At 51.5% G+C, this 20485-nt stretch overlaps 1 protein-coding gene across 23 annotated transcripts in view; it reads left to right on the top strand.

Annotated features, from left to right (window-relative positions):
- PCBP3 (poly(rC) binding protein 3) overlaps positions 1 to 19969 on the top strand; it is a 54538-nt gene extending 34569 nt beyond the window's left edge. For 5 of the 23 annotated variants that reach the window (XM_050987550.1, XM_050987557.1, XM_050987552.1 and 2 more), the window contains 6 exons: positions 244 to 285; positions 4241 to 4319; positions 4998 to 5057; positions 8135 to 8187; positions 10873 to 11042; positions 19574 to 19969. In XM_050987550.1, the coding sequence (XP_050843507.1) occupies positions 244 to 285; positions 4241 to 4319; positions 4998 to 5057; positions 8135 to 8187; positions 10873 to 11042; positions 19574 to 19619 (450 nt within the window). In that variant the 3' untranslated portion in view covers positions 19620 to 19969. Of the gene's footprint in view, positions 1 to 243; positions 286 to 4240; positions 4320 to 4997; positions 5058 to 8134; positions 8188 to 10872; positions 11043 to 12677; positions 14260 to 19573 lie in introns of those variants that run through there. The other 18 variants (XM_050987551.1, XM_050987558.1, XM_050987554.1 and 15 more) reach the window with 9 other exon arrangements.
- Positions 19970 to 20485: the final 516 nt, after the last annotated feature.

The raw sequence follows: 20485 nt of genomic DNA on the forward strand, positions 1-20485 counted from the left end.
TGCAATGCTGGCACCTATAAAGAGCTGTTTCATTCCTTCTGAAAAAGCCAAACTGAGCCTGAGCCCTTGAAGTCAGATAGCTCAGCATGCTCTAGGTTGAATGGGAGGTGGAACATCTCCCTTCTGCCACAAGGATTTGGTGTCCCAGGGAATTTAATGTGATACAGGGGGTCCCAATGGAGGGATGGAGTTCTCTCCTCATGTCCTGCCAGCCCTGGTAACATCTTTGCTTTTCCTTTACAGGCCTATACAATTCAGGGACAATACGCTATTCCACACCCAGATGTGAGTTTTACCCTAATTTTTCTTATACCGTTTTCTGTCACCTGCATGCTACTGTCAATTCACATAATATTAATATTAGCCAATAATATTAATAGCGTATTTTCAAAGTAACTGGCCGTTGTAGTATCTCTAATACCTTGAGTAGCCTTTTAACCTGTTAGCACTAAACTTTATTACTTCTGAGGACTTGGCCTGATGCTAAATTGTTTGCAATATTCAGTGCTATCCCTTTGTTCTGAGAGAAACCTGTGCATTTTGTGCCTCAAAATGATCAAAACAGGGAACAAAACCCCCAAAACCTTCCTTTCTATTTTCCCCTTGTCTTTAAAATGTTGGTATGCCAAGGGCATATTTAGCTACTGAGTGCCTTGGTGGGGTGGGAAGAAGCTAGAGCTCTGGCTTCTTCCAAGCCTGGGCAGGGATGTGGCTTTCTGAAAGGGTGCTTCTTTGGGTGACATGGAAATTGGACAAACCCCTCACCGTGTCTCCCAGAGGGATGGGGAAGGTGTTCATGCTGAATCTCACCTTGCTGAGGGCCCCAGACCAACGTGGTCACCCTGGATTTGGTGGCTGTCTCGCTGCTGTGGGTGGCAGGGCAGCATGGGGACAGCCCCCACTTCACCTTGGGCTCCTTGGTGCAGAGACAGGAGCTGCCCTGAGCTGCTCTCACTGAGGCTTGGGCTCATCCCCTGGGCTCCCATGCCTGTGGGGGGTCAGGGAGCACTTTTGAGGGGGGACATGGAGGGATCAACAGCTGGAATGTGTGCACCTGAAATTACCAAGGGAAATAGAAAATCAGTCTGTTTGAAGGATTTCTTTGAGGAAAGCAGTGAAGCTCAGCTTCTGAGGTGGTCATGGCTCTTAGAAAAGTCAGGGACTTTCTAAATGTGTTTCCAAGGGGATAAAATACCCATCAGGTCCCATTGCAGATGGTCCCTCCTGCTGTGAGGCAGGGGTCTGCGGTGGGGCTGAGGATGTGGCAGTGGGTGGAAAGCCTTCTCCAGTCATCCACCCATGGCAAGGGGTTGATGCAGCTCAGAAATCCCTTTTCCAGTGAGTGCCTTGGGTACTAATTAATGGAATTACTTTTTCCATAGTTGAGAAGGTGGCAAGGCTGTTTGATACCATGAATGCCTGCCCCATATGGGAACATTTGGGAGCTGTAAGCTGGATTTTCATCCTAGGAGAAAGGGTTTCACTGGAATTAGAGGAATCCAGGCTTTGGTGTGCCATGTGACACCAGTATGTGTGTACTCTGAATAGCCTGCTGTGATAGTGGATAAGAAATATTCCTAATTATGTACTCTTTGCTTTTGCTCCATAAGCAGAATACAACTAAATAACCTGTATAGTTAGGGTAGATCAATGCAGTCTTTATCCCCGTATTTCTTTGCAAGTGGTGCCAACAGCTCAGTGTTTTCCTTGTTCGTATATTCCTCTGATTGTCAGGATTAAAATACAATTGCTGACTGCACTCTGCCCCACTCCCAGCAAATTTCCTGAATAAAGCTGTTGGTACAGGAGCTACTCACTCCATCCTTACTCTCAGGGTGTTCTTTCAATGGTTGGTCATTTTAAACAATGTTCAGTGCATAATCCAGTCTAGAATGTGCTTTTAGGGCATTTTAAACACATTTTAGGTGTCTATGTTTAGTGGCTGCCTTTTGCAGAGCGGGCAGAGTTTTGAATGCCCAGCATGTTCTCCTGCCATGATTTTGTCCCTGGAGAAACACTCCAGGACCGGGGAAGCTTTGGCTCATAAGGGGCTTCAGCATTGCCTGGGTGTTTTTGGCTGTTTGGGATCTGATGGATAGGAGGATCATAGAGTCAGAGACTGGGTTGAGTTGGAAGGACCCTTAAAACTCATCTCGCTCCAAACCCCTGCCATGGGCAGGGACACCTTCCACTGTCCCAGGCTGCTCCAAGCCCTGTCCAACCTGGCCTTGGGCACTTCCAGGGATCCAGGGGCAGCCACAGTTTCTCTGGACACCCTGTGCCAGGGCCTCAGCACCCTCACAGGGAAGGATTTGTTCCCAGAATCTCATCTAACCCGGCCCTCTGTCAAGGTAAAGCCATTCCCCCCTTGTCCTGTAACTCAGGGCCCTTGTCCAAAGTCCCTCTCCAGCTCTCTTGGACCCCCTTTAGCCCCTTGGAGTATCTCCATGACCTCCTCTGGACTCACTCCAACAGATCCATGTCCTTCCTGTGCTGAAGATCCAGGGCTGGATGCAGTACCTCAGGTACAGTCTCACCAGAGCAGAGGGGGACAATCCCCTCCCTTGACCATGAAAGATGAGGAAGAGGTGGACATAGCAGCTTTTTCTATGACACCTGGATGCAGCCATCTTCTCCTCTCCTAGATTTTATTGCTCTAATTGCAGGGGCTGTGTAAGTACCACTATCTGAACTATGTCTGGAAGGTCTACTAGGTCAGTGTTAGAAAAGATTTTGGTCTCCCCCACTCGGCAAAGCAGGACCTCTGTCCCAGGGCATGGCTGGAGCCCACTGGGCAAAGAGATTTCATCTGGAGTCCTGCCAGCGGGACCAGGTGTCACGAGCAATTCCAGAAACATGATGCAGCTCCAGGATAGTTCTGAAGTTAAAAAACAGTAGATGCTGATGTCCCTGCTCCCTGCAGGAGCAGTAGCATGCCCAGTGTTATCTGGAGACAGCTGTGTTGTGGCAGGAACCCATCATATCACACCTTTGGCTAAAATAAGCCAAAGACAGCCAAAATAGGCACAGAGATGTGCCTATTTTGTGCCTAAAGATGTGCAGACACCTCTTTTTGCTGAGTAGTGAGACCTCTCCCCTGAGGCAGCAGAGGCTGGGTGTCCTCATGCCTCTCCAGGCAGGACAGGGATCCCTAGAGGTAACCTGTCCAGGAATTTTCAGGTGCTTCACTCCTTCCTGCTGCTTCCCTCCAGCCTCCCCCAGTGTGTGCAGGCCCCCACATCAGCTCTTCCCAGCATTTCCCCCTCACTGCTGCCAGCCGGACCTCCTCACTCTCCCTCCCCAGCCCTGCTGCAGCAGCAAGGAGGTGTTTGAGTCTTGTTGTCCCCCAAAACATTGAAACTATAACTCCTGCCTCCCCATTGCCAGGGATGATGGGCAAAAGAAGCAGTTTAAATTTGGGGGAAGATATGGTGCTGACAACTCCCAGAGCACCTGTGAAAGTGGGAGGTTGTAAAGAGTCTCCCTCCTGCTCACTGCCAGTCTTCAGCCCAGTTTGGTTTGTATTATTTTCTTTTCCTGTCTTTTTGGTTTTTTTGTTTTGTTTGGTTTGTTTTTTGTTTTTTGTTTTTTTTTAATTTGGAGCAGTAAAACTGAGCACAAAATGTATTCCAAACAAACACCTCTCTATAAAACTTCCTGACCAGGCAGCAAAACCTCCTCGGCACAACAAGGGATACAAGGATCTGAAATACCTACTGGTCATGACTAAAGCCCATAATTCCCCATATTTCTAACAAGCTGGCATTTAGAAATGCAGTTCATCCATCTCCCAGGGGCACTTCCCATTGGAGGCACAGCACAAGAACGTGTGCTGCGGGGACAAGCGGTGACAATGTGGCTCTGGTGGCACAAAGAGGGTTCCTGGGTGCTGGCTGTGACACCCACTGGCTGGCCCTGCACTGAGGCAGAGGAGTTGAACTGACACTAAGAATGGGCTCCTTGCTGGTATTGTACTTCAGACCCTGACCAAGCACTTCTGTCAAAGATTTGGGCTTTATTGTGCTATACCCAGGCCAAGTCCTTCCTGCTAATGTTTTTGCCATGTCTCACCATGGCTTCCTGGTTTGGTTTTTTTAGTTTTTTGGGGTTTTTTTATTTTTCAGTTTGTTTTCCTTCTCCCCTACCTGCCCCGTTACAATTTTGTTCTTACTTTTCAGTGTGACTTGTTGTACTCTATGACAATAACCTTCTTAGCTCTAATGTCCCTCCTACCCCTCAGCAGTTGACCAAGCTCCACCAGTTGGCTATGCAGCAAACCCCCTTTACTCCCCTTGGACAGACCACCCCCGCTTTCCCTGGTACGTACCCACACACCCTTTCAAGATATCCTTCTCTTACCTGTAGACTCTCTCTCTTTCTAAACTCTTGTTGTTTAATGGAAGTGAGCAGGTCGAGTAAAAAGTGGCAATATACATGGGGAGAGGTTAAGGAGAGGCTTGACGGATGTTGTGGGGGGTTATGGTGCTCAAGGCTAGCTCTCAGCCTGGGCTTTCCCAGCAGAAGCCGTGAGCACCATCCCTCCCTCCACGGAGGAGGCAGCATCCTCTGCCCTGCACCGCTCCAGATTCCGGTGGGACGCCTGCGCTCTCCCAGTGGGACATCTGAGCTCTCCCGGTGGGACATCCGTGCCTTCCTGGCAGGAGCGGCTCGGGGCCGGCTGGGGGGTGCTGCCTCGGGGAGCGGTGCTGAGCCAGGCAGGACGGCCCTCCCGCAGTGGAAGGAGGCATGGCTGGAGGGGGCTGCGCTGATGGGAGGACAGCCGGCCCCGGCATGGCCCACGCCTTGTCCTCAAGGCCAGCATGTTCCCGGTGACCTGGGAAGCAGATAGAGCACAGGGGATGGAGGTACTTAAAGTACTGCTTGGAAATTACTTTTCTGACAGTATGTTCATCATATTTTGAGCTTCCTAGATGAAGTGACATTGCTTATCTCCTTGAAGGGAAAAGCATTAAACCTGTTTCTTCTTTGCTCTTCAGGAGAAAAGCTGCCCTTACATTCCTCCGAAGAAGCTCAAAATCTGATGGGCCAGTCATCAGGTAAAACACAAAGCTAGAGGGAAGTAAGCAGGCTTTGGTTGAAATGTATTCTGTAAATAGGACTGTGCTGATGTTGTGCTCCAAGAGGAATCATGGCATTCATGGAGAGGACAGCAGATTGTCTTGGTGGGCAGGGAGAGATCAGGCAGCACTCTTCTCCTTGGTGCAGCACGTCAAAGGAAAAGTGCCTGGGCTTTATTACCTGGCTCTGTGATGTTTGTGTGTAACTGCCATAGAACCACAGAATATCTTGAGTTGGAAGGGACCCACAAGGATCATCCGTCCAACCCCTGGCCTTGCACAGACACCCCGACAATCCCACCATGTGCCTGAGAGCATTGTTCAAATGCTCCTTGGGCTCTGGCAGCCTTGCTGCCGTGCCCATTTCCTGAGGAACCTGGTCAGTGCCCCTGCACCCTCTGGAGTAAGAACTTTTTCCTGATCTCCAGCCTGACCCTCGCCTGGCACAGCTTCATACTGTTCCCTCGGGTTCTGTCCCTAGCCACAGAGAGCAGAGATCTCTGCTGCCCCTCAGGTGTGGTGAGGTCCATCTCAATGCTGTCTCTGTACCAGGAAGATACCAGAGTCATCACCCTTATTCCTGCATTTAATTTTACATAAACTTTGCTCAGAAACAACAGAACAATGCCAATGGGAGCAGCCATGACATGCAGTTCTGAGCCATTCAGGGTGAGTTGCAATTTTAGTGGGACAGGACCCTGAGGAGCCGAAGCATGACTGCAGTCTTGGAGAAATTTTCCTGTCAGATGTCCCACATCCATCTGTATGTGAGGAAGAAATTTGTCTATTGTTTCCTACCATTGCATAGAGGAGCTGTCTTGAGACCTGGAGGCTCACAGTCAGGATAAGCCAGACCTGGGGCACACAGCCATCCCATGCATGCCTCAAAGGTTTGGTGACAGCATCTAATTATGAAAACAAGCGTAGCCGAGCAAATAGACCCCACAAGACTGCAGAAATACAGATTTATGACACTGACCTGTGCAGCCATGTTTTCTGCATGCCCCCTTTGCCCTTTGCAGTCACCCAAGGCATCAATCCTGCCCTGACACCCTCGTTACAGCCTCAAGGACTGCTTGTACATATCAGAAAAGGAGGATCTGGAGTGATGAAATAAATAGTCTCCAGGTCATGGAGAAGAATGTGGCCATTCCTCAAAGGCTGTGTGATGCAGGGATGGTGCAGTACCATGGCACCAGGTGTCGCAAGGGCTTTCAGCATCATCCATGTCATCTGAGTGTGGGATGGAGGATGCTGCCTAGAAGTTTGAGGAGTTTAGTTTCTATTCCCTAAGATCCCTGGATACATCAGTGCTGCTGCTGAGCTGAGCCTTGTAACACATGGCCAAAGGAGAGGGACACCCTCACCAGAGGGATATGTCTGTGATAGGTGCAGTCCACCTTGTCCCAGACTGTGAGGAGGCTCAGTGTACCAGCCAGTCCAGGTGAAGTGTGTGCTGTAAAGTCAGCATTGAGCATTGACTGTGATATAATACCTGGGCAGGAGATGTTTTGTGCAGGTTTTGGCATTAGTACCCCTGGCAGGGGTGAATGACAGCAGAGGGCTGCCAGCTGGAGGATCTGCATCCTCATTCCCTGCAATTCCTCTCCTCTCTGTGGTCCCAAGTGAAAAATCTGGTGAGGAAGCCTCCTGCAGGCAAATGTCAGCAATGTGTGTCTGGGAAGATGCCTTCAGGAAAGCACAGGAAGTACACTGTCACATAATCATGGAATGGTTTGGGTTGGAAGGGCCCTTACAGCCCATCTTGTTCTACCCCCCTGGCATGGGCAGGGACACCTTCCACTAGACCAGGTTGTTCTAAATCCCATCTACCCTGGCTGTGAACACTTCCAGGGATTGGACAGCCACAGCTTCTCTGGACAGCTGGTGCCAGGGCCTCCTCACCCTCACTTCCTAACATCCTAAGATCATGCATGAGCACATCAGAGATAACCAGAGCTCCTCTTCCTCTATGCTGAGGCCCTCCATGGAAATATGTGAAGAATTGGGTGCTGCTGCTGTCTTGTTTTGCAGGAGCCCTGCAGTTCCAGTCTCTTTGCATTTCTTCATTCTGCACCTCCTTAACCACCCTTTTTCCATGGATACAGATCTGGCAGTCTCTTCTGCTCTTACAAGCTTTCATCAGTGGTTTATATCATAAGGATAAGGACTTTTCTTTTCCCCAGTTACTGCAAATCCCTGTCAGGCACCATACAGCTTCTTTCTTGCAGAATTCACACAGGACGTCCCTGCTTCAGCACTGAGATGATTTAATATGGGAAAGCTAGGAGCACTATGGCATGGTGTCCTCTTACTTCTGGAGCTGCAGTCACAGGGTATCCTGCTGGCGCCAGCCATTCCCACCATGGAGGAGAGAGCTCTCCCTGACCCAGGGGAGGGTGGGAGGAAGCATGCCCCTGCCTTCGCTCCTCACTGTGTGACTTTGGAGGGAAGCAGGATCTAAATCTCCATAATGTTCATCTTGCTTTTTCTTGGGAATAAGAGGGACAGCTGGTCCTGGGTCCAGCTAGGTTGCATGTCTTAGCAGTCTGGCTCAAATTAAGCATGAGAGTCTGCGGGGCTTAACTTGCAGAGGACTTGTACTGCTGGATCCCGCAGGGACACTGGTTTTGGGGCACCAAGCTGCTGTCACACACCAGCAGCTCAGTGCTGCTGCATCCAGAGGGGGCTGGAGTGTGCATGGACAGCATTCCTGTGGAGCAGATGGGTGTCCCAGCTGGCATGCTGCTGTGTGAGAAGGTGTTTAACCCACCTCTCTTCGCTGATACTGGAACCTTGCGCCCTCCTCTGAAGCCATTCCCAGTGGAAAGGATGAAGGGTGGGAAGCAAGGCACTCGTGGGATGCAGGGAAGGTGACACCCAGCTCCAGCAGAATTAGGTAGCAGCTGTCTTCCTCCTCCTTGTCCCAGAGTGTGTGATCCCCTTCCCCTCCCAGCCCGGAGCAGGACGCAGCCTTGGCAGTGTTGTGGGAAAGCAGCGGAGCTCCATTGCGTTGCCTCTGCCAGCTCTAACCATGTTCCTTTCAATCTGCCCAGGTTTGGATGCCAGTCCCCCGGCCAGTACTCATGAACTCACCATTCCCAATGATGTAAGTAAATCCAAGTGCTTCCTTGGCATGTCCATGTGTGCGTGTGTGTATACACAAATATACTTATATATATATACATATATCTATGTATAATGTGCAGCCATTTGGCTTTGTTAAATATATTTAGAGATGCCCCTTCCCTATGTTCCGTCATCCTTGTGTAGTCCGTTGGAGATCAGTCTGCAGCACAAAGTGCCCATTGGGCTTTACTCCATCAGTAGCTTGCCTAGGTACAATCCGTAATGCTCCATTTTCCTTTCCAAGTGAACTCAGAACTCGTGAAACATGCCCAGTTGACAGCATTTAGAAAGGGAGAGAGCTCCCATGCCAGCCCTGATTAAACTCTTAATTGCTTAATCAGGCCGTTGGGGGTCTGAGATGATGTTCCAGCTCAAGGGTAGTGATGGGGGTGGTGGGGAAGAGGAGGTAAGTAAGTGACATTTCTGATGCCACAAAGTACCATACAAGTGTCTGAAGGACAGTGCGTCTCATCTTAGTACTGCTGGCAAGCAGCTGTGGGGTCTGACAGGTGGAAGCTTTTTGTTAACATGGGTGCTGGACCAGGACATTTGCTGGGAGGAGGCTGGAGCCATGCTGGGCTGGGAGGAGGTGGGATGGAGAGCACGACACAGCCACCACCTTGATCCATGAGCCTCACTTGCTTCTGGACTGGTTTCTATGGATTAAGACCCAATCTGTGCTCACATCAGGATGAGGGCAAGTGGAGGGATGACATCCAATCTCTGTTCCGATCTCCATCACTAACAAGCACCTTCAGCCCATCCTCATCAGGAGTCTCTGGACAGGGCCTGGCAGCTGTTGCTCCTTCTTTCTGCTGTTCACCAGCAGCTGGCAGTGCCCTGGAAGGTCAGCAATCCCGCTGCAGCTGCCGGGCACCTCTGCCAAGACTTCTGTCCACCCAAGAGACATGGCAGTGCAAGAGCCTGTGAGCACTTGCTGACTGAAACCCTTGGAGAGGCTTCACCCTGGGCCAAATCACCATGGGAGGGATCTGCAGAGGAGACAGTGGGGGCTGATCCCAGATCTGCTCCACCCAGCAAGGACCCCTCTCCAGGAGGCTGCGGAGACCTCTTCAAGCACTCCTGAGGTTCCAGCAGCCATGTCTGCTGAGCATGGAGGACTGTAGCAGTGAAGGTATCTTCAGAAATATAAAGAGACCCCTTGCAAAAGAACTCACATGGGAGGAAAGGATGCCAGGAGACCTCTGAGAAGTCAGGAGCACTTGGAGCATTCACTCACCAGAGACCCAGCTCTCACCAGACTGGGGAGATATTAGATGTTATCACCTGCATCTTGGAGAACTGCTCCTTAGCTCTCCCCATTGTTGTTTCAAAGGCTTTTAAACACCCACTGCCACCCTCTCAGGAAGCAGAGGACAGGTTTGGATTCCTTTAAGAGTCACCAGGTGTGTTTTAGTAGTGTAGCTTGGAGTTGTGCTACAGTGGAACGAAATTGGATGATACCCACCTTGCTGCTCTTCTGACTGTCGGAAACTTGAACACTGTTCAGCTTGGGTGTAGCTGAGCATCTGCCTAAATAGTTTGGCTCCTCAGGTCTCTCCAGCAGATTTTCACTTGCTGAACAATCTCAGAGTTATTTCTGTGATGTGAAGATCAGGATGGGCTGAACATCCCCCCACAGACCCTGGGACAGTGGATACCCTTCCAGTGTATATTCAGGTCCATATGGGATAAACCACCATGGCAGCCCCATGGTCTGATCAAAGGATCAGGGAGTATTTGGAGGAGTAATCATCTTTACTTATACTGTACAGAAATCCAGCAGCTGCCAAGATAAACATCCCATGTATAAAATGCCCTTGAAAAAGAGCTTAAATGGCCAAAAAGGGCATTTAAGAATGAGCGCTTCATGCCTGTGTTGGTCAAGCTGGATATCCCTGTATGTGTTACCAAGCTTTGGAGATTATTTGAAGGAGATGCACAAATGAGCAAAGACCATTGAGAAATTCAAGATACTAAGGATCATTGAGGAAGTTCAAGGGATGAACAGTTGAGGAAATTCAAGTCTCCATCTGGCTCTGAATTTTTCAAAAGAGTATGAAAGACATGTTTTTACATAGGATCCACCTTTTCTGTGGGTGCCACAGCTGTGTGGTGCTCTCTTGTGCCCGCTGGCAAGCCACTGGATTGCACCAAAAGAGCTAGAGGCGGTAGCAGAGGCACTGAGGGTGTCTCAGTGGGATGGAAGGAATGTGGGATGGGGTCACTGCACCAGCTGATGACAGGACTCCTGCGGTTGGCCTGTCCCCAGTGAAGGCAGCAGGCTTGTTTCCTTTTAGTAATGTGTCCAAACCACCTTTGGGTTTGCTGTGACTGGGAAGGGGATAAGTACTTGCAAAACACTGACCATTCATTAAACCATGAAAATTATTATTACTGAAATGAGCCCTCCTTGAAGCCCTCTGAGGTGCTGGGCATCATGTGCAGATAATGGAGATTCTTCCCCACAAGGAGCAGAGCAGGGCAGGACTCTGGATGTGTCCCTGGAGGACCACACTCAGGCGCTTGTAGAAATCACCCCAGCCTGTCCCTCTCCTGTTTTCATGAGCATTAAGGTCACTCTTGTCCCAGGTGTGCTCACGTCCTGCTGGTGACTGCCAGAGCTGCTGCTTCTCAGACATTCCCTCCATGCTTTCTTTCCTAGCTAATAGGCTGCATAATCGGACGCCAAGGGACCAAAATCAATGAAATTCGGCAGATGTCGGGAGCGCAGATCAAAATCGCAAACGCCACAGAAGGGTCATCGGAGCGCCAAATTACCATCACAGGAACCCCTGCAAACATCAGCCTTGCGCAGTACCTCATCAACGCCAGGTGAGACACCCTGTTGGCCTACACTGCCTCCCACCACAGCCAATTCCATCCCACCACAGCCGATCCTGTCCCACCGGCTCACTGGGAGCAACCCACACTCCTGGTGCCATGGGCCAGCAGGGGCTTCCCAAGTCTGGCTGGGATGGACAGTGTCTTGCTAAGACCTCTGAGCAGGGACCAGACATCGCCAGCAGGGCATCTGGCCTCAGCTGGCACTTTGGCTGGGGACCAGGAGCCACCATGCTGCTGGCAGAGTGGCCACAGGTTGCTCCAGGCGCCTGCCTCCCCTCCACACTCACTCAAGGATTTTGCTTGTGGGTGGGCAAAGTTGCCACCATCTTTCCTGTGGATGAGGCAGGGGACAGGGATGGGAATGGTGCTGAGCCACTGACAGGGAGGCGTCACTTGGGACCTGCTTGCTGGGATCCCAGCATCGCTTACTGCCTCTTCCACGTGCTTCCAGGCCTCCAAAAGGCTTTCCTCCATTCAGTGAAAACAATCAGTTCAATAAACGCAAGACATGGGAATGGCCTGACTGCTTCCTTTTCATGAAAAGCTTGGCACTGCAGGACTTCACAGGGGCCAAGTGTTCCCAGCACTGCTACTGTCTGGGGAGAGATGCAGCCCGTGCCATGGGGAGGCATAGCTGCAGAGATGAGCTGGGGACCTGTTTGCCTGTGTCTATGGACTTGTGGGAAGTGAGTTTAAGGGGATACAGGACCTTTCTGGTGTCTTTGCACCCACCTGGCAGAGCCACTCAAAAGGGCCCATCCGCCTGGGCAGGATTGATGCCGTGCCAGCCTGCCACCAGCCCTGGATGCACGCAGGAGGGAGGCTGCTGGCAGGGCCTCGAGGACGGGGGGCTGCTGGCACTGACGGACACATGTTGGGGTGTGGGCTGGGAGCACCGGTGAGGTCTGTATGTGCTTTCTTCTCCTTGCACCCAACCCACTCGAGCCCCAACCCGTAGTAGACCCCCACCATCCCATCCTGCCCCTCAACCCCGCTGCCTATGCCTGTGGCACCTCTCCCCCTGCTCGGGTGAGGGATGGGGCCAGCCCCCCACCCATGGGCATGGCTGAGTGGCTTCCCTGCAGATCCTTGCCAATGCCCCTTCCCCCTCCCTGAGACAGGAGAGAGAAAGAAAAGAAAAAGAAGTGGCTCTTAGTTGCTGGAAAGGGCTGGCTGAGCTGCCCCTGTGCAGAGGTGACCTGGTGGGGCTGCACAACAGGGCTCAGCCTCTCCCATGGTTTCCAAACCAGAGCAAAACAAAGTAGCCCAGGGAGCTGGCATGGCTGCCTGTCCCCTGTGGAGGGATGCTGCTGGAAAAGAAGCTGTGCTCTGGGATGACTCCTGCCAGCACCTCTGGTAGGTGACACCCCTGCCACAGCCTGGCTACAGTGAGGAGAGGGAAAGCCAGCCAGCCATTGTGGTGGCTCTATGCTCCAGCCCCCCATGCCCTCCTCGGGGGATCGCCAGGCCACCCAGTGATGTTCTGCCCACTCCATCTACACAGGATCTGGGCAAGAGGAGGAGCGCTGCCCCGCAGGGTCTTCATTTTCTTTTCTGCTCTGGTGATTAAGCACTTGTTTTTTGTCTCCCCCCCACCCCTCTCTCTGCCCCTGTCTATTCTAGGCTGACGTCTGAGGTCACTGGAATGGGTGCACTCTAATTTCCACCCACCATCCTCCACTCCGCACCACCCGACCCTCTCCAGCCACCGGCACTCCACCCAGCCTGTACTGCCTGTACATTTACTGTCTTCCCTTTGCCTCCACAGATACTCTTTTCTTTACTAACGTATATATATATATATATATATAAACACACGGGTGCATATGCACACACTGGAACATTTCTTTACAAGCTCTTTAATCTGTGCTCCCGAAGCTTCTCCGAAACTCTTTGGTTATGGTCCTTGTTTTCAGCGTTAGGGTGTTAATTCTTCATCTGCTTCATCTGCTTTTTGGGGACAAGGGAGGGGGGAGGGGGGACATTGTTTTTTTTCTCTCACTGGCAAGACTTCAGGAGCTGGCGGGGTCTCTAGTGTCAGTCTAGAATAGCTACCTGTCGTTGGAGCTGATGTTGGCTGTACTTTCTGTAGCATATGGACATAATGATGCCACCCAGAGCTGTGCATGTTTCAGACAACTTAATTTTTCTCACCCTCCTTCCTTTGGTGCTCCCCCTTGCTTGTCCTGGCTCACCTTTGCTGCCTCATGCTACCGCCCTCAGGGTAAGGGCATATTTTCACCCTGTGTTATTTGGGAAGCAGAAGCCAAGTATGGGTTCAGCCTGCAGGCTTCTCTCTTGAAACATGGCATGGTCCAGTCAAGCCCATTTTCCTACTAAACTAAGGGAATCACACACACACACAGATATATACAAATGCTCTGGGTTTTTTAACTAATAAGCACCTAGAAGTGGGAAGAACTCAGCTGTATGGGATTCATACCCCCAGGGGCCTTTGAAAGCACTCTTTTGGCAATACTCCACAAGCAAAACCTCAGGAAGCTCTGTGAGCCAGCTGTGTTTGTCATTGTTTGTGTTCAATAAATGTCTGTGCAGCTCTGGTACTGATGGGCTCTGATTGTTCTTCTCCTGGGTCACCCCAACAATGCCAGCCCCAGCCTTCCCTCTGCATCCTTCCACACCTTTTTAGCCACTTGGAGGGAAGGTGGGGGTTGTATGCAAGAGTTCTCCATTTTTTTTTATTATTATCATTATTATTACTATTATTACTATTATTACTATTTCTCATCAGCATAATAATTTTTTTTTGTTTTTATTTTTTTAGAGAAATGACCAATGCACTTCCTGAGTGATTCCATGCTTTCTGTTTTTCATTTTTATTTTCCAAAGGGAGAGTATTTGGCTTGCATAATCCTTTGGTTTTTTCCTAAGATTAATTTATAAGTTATGGTGTGACAGCCATCATCTCTCACTGCCCCCTTGTCTGGACGGATCTGCCATGTGTGTCTCCCACACCCTTCCCCAAGACCCTCTCTGCCCAGCCCTGCCTTCTGCTTCCAGGCTTTTCTTCTCTCTCCTGCCTCTCCAGCACGGAAGTGTACATTTTTCATCTGTTAATTCCTGACTGTCCCTTTTCCCGGATTGCACATGAGGGGACCATGATGCACCGTGTCCCCAGACAGCTGAAGCAGCCACACAGTACATTTTTGCACTGTACCACATGGGAAATGCATTGTTTTTCGAGGTAAGCCCCAAGACTTCCTGGGCCTTTCCCTCTCTTTGACCCTCAATACCAGCAGGCACCATTGGCAGTTTCCCACCCTTCTCCTGCCAGGATGCTTGGCCACTTCTCCTCCTGTCTCCAGTACTGCCTGCTCAGCACTCACACAGGCTCTGTCAGGGATCCCAGGCGATGCCACTGCATCACTGGAGCAAAGGATGGGCAGGGGGTTGTGGGCTCCAGAAGGGAGCTGGTGAGGATGAGAGCACAGCCCAGGAGCCCAGAAAGGTGAAGGTGGTGCCACTGAGCATCAAGGTTTGCTCTGCCCAGGTATCCTGAAACCTGTCCATGCTCAGTTGTCTGAAGCATTCCAAGCTTCTGTGGCTGAAAGGTACTGTCAGGTGCTCCCAGATCGTCCATAAGGTGCTTTGCTGCCTGTCTCCAACCCCTTGTCCTGCTCTCCCTGGCACTTAGGGTTCAGCTGTGCATTTTGGGTGGCCCAGCAGCCACACAAGCTCAAGAGCATCCCCTGATTCCCCATCCAGAGGAGCACAGCTGCTGTGGGGAGTGCTGAGGGGCTCAGGTGGAGCTGGCAGCCTTTGCTGTCACCTCCCCCATGTATTTGTGCTGATGCTGAGGATAGAGGGAGGCAGGCACCAAACAGGGCCTCCTCCAAGTCACCTACTGGCCAGCAAAGCACAGACCCACCTGCCAAGGTGGTGAGTCAGCTATTGGCAAAGGGCACTCCTCATTTTCTTTTGTTCCTCATTCTGCTTTAGAACAAGTGTTTTATCTGTTGGAAGAATGAAATATCTGTGTGTGAGACCCAGTGAAAATAACCACCCCAGTGGCCTGAGGGTGAGGCATGGCAAAAGCTTCCCATCCCACTTCCACCACACTCTATGGCAGCCTGGGGTGCTGTCCCCTCAGAAGGGCGATGGTGTATGGAGGAAGCCAGCCCATCTTGCCATTCTTAGCTCCTCTGTGGAGCTGTAGGACAAGCTGGAGCATGAGGAGAGCTTCTTCATGAGGAGAAGATGGAGGCACAGCAGCAGCAGAATCACATCAACCAAGATGGAGAAATCCATATCAGGCCAACAAGGTTGTGGGATTCAGACACCTGGGGAAGGCCAGGGAGTGTGACAGCATCCTGGATACAGAAATGGCTTTGCACAGTGCCTGCAGATCACAGCTGCCCTGAATTCCTCTGCTCTGTTTGTGTGCTCCCTGTGCCACTCCCCACCTCCACTGAGAGAGTACTGCCGAAAATAGCAAATGCCAGATTGGGTCTGCTAGATGCAGCTGAGCTCAGACACTGCTGGAGAGGGGGAGCAGACTGCAGCAATACCTCTGCACTCATCCCCACACCAGTGAACCCACGGATAACACCCCTTCTGGGTACCGTCCCCATCCCAGCCCACTGCCAGGCATCCATCACCCAGCCAGGCTACAGGAAAATCACCTCAGGAATCAGGGGTGAAGCAGAAGAGGCTGGATATGAGTGTTGCTCTGGCATCAGGCAGGTGTCCGAGACGAGACGTTGTGTCAAGGCTTGTGCTGCTACAAGGATCTGTGCTCACGGGAGTGCTCCAGGGAATGCTGGATGCAGCCACAGGGGAACAGGGGACAGTCCAAGCAGTAGCAGTCACCTGGGTCACCTCACAGGAGCACTGCACAGTCATAGAATCCTAGAATATCCTCACCTGGAAGGGATCCACAAGGATCATTGAGTCCAGCTCCTGATACTGCACAGGACAACCTGAAGCATCCCTCCTCCTGGCATTCTCTTTGACTTCACAACTTTTCTTTGGGGGTCACATTGCCAAGCTTATTTTGCAAATTTAAAAAGGAAAAAAAAAAAAGATGAAACTGCAGTGTTATGTGGTAATCAGCTTATCCATCATCATCTGGACTTGGGCTAGCTTTGAAGAAAGAGGTGTTGAAACCATTGCAGCATCTCCTGGGAGCATGTTGATATCAACAAGGATAACAACAAAATTATGGAATGTATCAAATTCAGCTTTGATTTCCTTGGGATGACTCAAAAGGAGATTTGCTATTTTCTTTGGAGGGAGCCTCAGTGTTTTACTTTGATTTGTGATAGGTCTTGGGTTTCCATTGTAGATGAACTTAAAATACTGTGATGATGTGTTCACAGCCATGCCATGGGGAAAAATCTCTAATATTGCAGTGAATATTCAGTACAAGGTGAATGTTCCAGTTAATCAATGGAATAGCTTTAGTACATTGCTTTTCTCTCCCAAACAATGCAATATTATCCAGCCAGAATGATTTAACATTTCTGGAAGCAACCAACTCAGTCAAACTCTTTAGGAATGAGTGATTTAGGGGGATATTTTGACTTTGACTAGAAAGTATTGGTCCAATGCCCCCTCCAGCCCCTGGAGTGTGCGGGTCTCCATCAGAGAGGGGCCAGTTGAGGTCTGTGCTCAGCCCTCTAGCCTCAGCTAAAGGTCCCCACTTCCCTGGCATATCCTTGTCGTGCTCCCAAAATTGTTTGGAATATTGTTCTGTGCATTTTTCCCCCCTAGACTGTATTTGCAGATCTAGTACAGAATAAGGCTGAAAAAAAATAGACTGTTTCCCCTAAGGGAAAGTGACTTTCACCGGGGAGACTTTAAATTTCATACTCTCTTTCTGCTGTTATTCCAGCATTTGTTATTGTATCCATGCTAGTCACTTTTAATTATATTAATTCCCAGTTTATGCTTCATTACCAAGGGTAATCTCTTGCCTCCTGTACGGGCAGAGGTAGAGTTTCTGGGAGATCTCTGTGTGGTGTGGCAGGGATGAATGCTTAATCCCATTTTCTCCTTGGCCACAGGGATGGAAAGTGTCTCCCCCAGCCTTGCCTGGCTGAAGCCCCCCGCTCCGGGGGCTTAGCCAGTCCCCGGCCCTGGGCCTCTCCGGCTGGTCACTAGATGTCCCTATTGCCCAGCTTTTCATGGATGCATCCGCAGCCACACCGGGATGTGGGCGGCAGTGCGATGTCCGTGCTTCCAGCCGCTGCTCCGAGACGTGCAGAGGACATCCCGCGCTGCTGGAAAGGGAGCGGGCTTTTGTGTGTGTGTCCGTGACACTGGTGATGGGCAGTGACATCCTGTGAGCGGGTGACTGGCACCGTGCCCCTCTGCAGGAATGGTCCCGTCAGTGCTGGGACCTTCATGGAGGCAGTCCACATGGGCAAGGATGTATGTCGGGCATCTCCTTGGCCATGGGTGGCACAAGCCACCCCCTTATGCTGGCCTGAGCCCCTCTGGCTGGCAGGAGGACAAGGTTTTGCTGGGGAGGTCCAACGGGTCTCCGTGCCTGTGGTCCCCAGGGAGGCATTCCCAAGCTGGCTGCTCTGTGCCTTGGCTGGCAGCAGGAGCCTCTGCAGCTGCCGGAATGACTTGCAGAAAGGTCATGGTCTCCATGCAGTCCCCCTGCTCCCATGCTGGATGTTACAGGGAGCTGGGACTCTGCTGAGAGGGATATTTTTGCTTTTCCTTCAAAAGGAATGCAGCTGCAGATTCTGATCTGCTGTGCTATGCAGAGAGCCCCAGGCCCCCATCCAAAGGGTAACGTGGCAGTGACTTTTAGGAAGTACTGAATGTACCAGATGTGCAACTCCCTCCACCCAGCTGTGCAGCCTTCCTCCCACTCTGCCCCAGCGCCCTTGTCCTGCGAAGAGGAAGATGACACTCTAGATCGCTCCTAAAGCATCCCAGAGATCAAATTCAGCCAAGTTCAAAGCCAGGCTGGCTCTGGATTCCCACACTTGTATTTAGGCAGTTTAACTGCAGCGATGTCTCTTCCCAGAAATGATGATCAAGTCCACTCTGCACAAGGGGAAGAAAACCAGCCAGGAGAAGGGGATGAGGATGGAGCAGTGGGAGGAGGCTTTGTGTGTGAGCCCCACGCTGAACAGCAGAACTGTGGCTGATTTAGGACACACGTGCTGTTTCCAGAAGGAATTGCTTTGATTCCAAATGGATAGGCAGGAATGTGCATGAGGACTGGAATATTTGAAACACACTTGGAGTGCTGTGTCCTGGTTGCCTGCAGGCAGTGTCACTGTTTGTCCCTGGAGAAAGCCTGTGTCTGAGAGAATTTGTGTCTGGATCAAATGGGATGAGAGGCACTTGTCTCTGGAGCTTCTCTGGGTTTTCTTGTGTCCAGTGGGACTGGGTGGCACAGGACTCCCCACGGGAGCACGGGCACATTGAGGATGTGAGATGCTCTGTGCAAGCATGGGCGCAGTGGTGATGGGCCAGCAGCCTGCTGGCAGCATGGCCAGACACACAGAGCACTGAGGGATGGGGCAGCATCACTCTGGAACTGAGGATTGCGTGCACAGCTTGAGATCAAACCGCAACAAATATCCAACAGGATTTCCCAGTGCAAAGAGGAGCAGGCCATAACGTGCTCACCCAAAAGCAGTCAGCGGTGTGGAGGGTTTTTTGGTGGGACGACATTGCAGTGATGTAACCTGACACTGCTGCTGCAACTAGTGATCTGGTTTTCCCAAGGAATGCTGCTCTGCTGCCAAGCATGTGGCCATGCTCCCAAATCTCTTACAGGAGCACTGCAAAGGAACTGCCAGTAAAAAGCCAGTTAAAAATGCAAACCCAGAGAAACTGCCATCTCTCTACTTAAAACAAATTTTCAGTTGCAGACTAAAATTTATTCTTGTTGCAAATAGACCTCCCTTCAACATATTTTGAGCTGAAGTGTGATTTCCAGAGGCAGGGTGGTGCAGTGCAGCACCAGGCAGAGGTTGTAGAGAATGTGTGCCCTTCCCCAGCACTCCTCTCTCAACAGCCCATCACCCCTAGCACAGCTGTGCCCTTGCTCATCACCCCCAAATCTTGTTGATGGGGTCCAGCAGAACCAGCTCTCCACAGTCACCATCCCTGCAGCCTTGGGTTTGTAGGGCAGAGGACAGGCAGAGATACTCAGCCTGGCAATAGCCTCAGTGTGTTCAGATGGCTTCTCTGAAGCTCCCAAAAGGCTGCTCTCAGCTCTCAGTGAGAGCCCATTAGGCAAATGCAGCATGCCAGGCAGCACCTGGGCTCACCTGGCAGCCCAGCTCATGCTGGATGTGTTTGGTATGAGCTCCCATGCAAAAAAAGGGAGAATTGCTGTGGTGCAGCAGAGCTCTGTGTGGGCATGACTCCTCCAGCTTGGCTTTTTGTGTGTGGGTGATTTCGGCATCGCACTGGAGAGTTGCTCAGGGTGTTGAAGCAGCCTCATGTTCATGTAGCCTGAGACGCCAGGTGGCACCGGTGCGGGAGCCCTGGCTGAGCCCTGACCATCTCCCTTGCTTGCCCCCCAGCTCTGCAGACCCTGACCCCCACGGGAGGAACACCTTCACCGCCTGACCTGGTGCCAATGGCTGATGCTTGACCCCCCTCTGAGGATGCTGCCGGCTTCCTGCGAGCTTCTCCCGCTCCTTCGTGGCACCCTTGGGGCCACTGCCCGAACCCCCCACCCACGGCTCTCCAGACCCTGCTCCCTCGGCCTGGGCACAGGGCAGCAGTGGGCTCGGGGGGCTGGGGCAGCAGGTCTCAGGAGGACAGCAGCTTGCAGCCAGAGTGCAGCGGTACCCACTGCGAGCCAGTGCTTCCCACCGCCCTTATCTGTGCTTCCTCATCGCCCCTCACGCCCCTGATGCTTTGCGATGTATTTTGTGGCTTATCCGTGTCATTGCAATAAAGCTTTTGTTGCTTGAGGTGCCCTCCGTGGTGTGTGGAATGAGGCTGGGGAGCCAAGTTTGGGCAGTGGGGCATCCACAAGGAGAGAGGTGCTGGGGGTGCTCCCGTAGCAGAAAAGCCTCCATGCCCCCAGAATGTTTCATGGGGAAACAGCCCATGAAGCAAATCGTGGTTTGGGAAATGGGCCTCAGAGTCCTGGTTCCACTCAGCATCAGGAAATGATCCCACATGGGAGCAGGGCTGCCAGGAGGGAGGAGGAACGGGACAGGGAGAGCACAGCAAAGAGAATCCAGAGCGTTCTTGAAAGGCAGTGACAACTGGGATTCATTATCCATCGGGAGACGTGTTTATAGCAAGTATGAGTCACTGCCGGGCCCTGGGAGCAGCCCAGCAATCCAGGGGCTGCTAGCGATCCAGATGGTCTACAGGCTCCCCATCAAGCCCCACACAATGGTAGCTTTCAAACACACCCCACCAGCCCACCATGTGCCAGCCCTGCTGGACCTTGGAGCAGCCCTGGTGCTATTTTTGGA

Source organism: Serinus canaria (genome assembly GCF_022539315.1).
Source record: "Serinus canaria isolate serCan28SL12 chromosome 7 unlocalized genomic scaffold, serCan2020 HiC_scaffold_29, whole genome shotgun sequence".
Lineage (NCBI taxonomy): Eukaryota > Metazoa > Chordata > Aves > Passeriformes > Fringillidae > Serinus > Serinus canaria.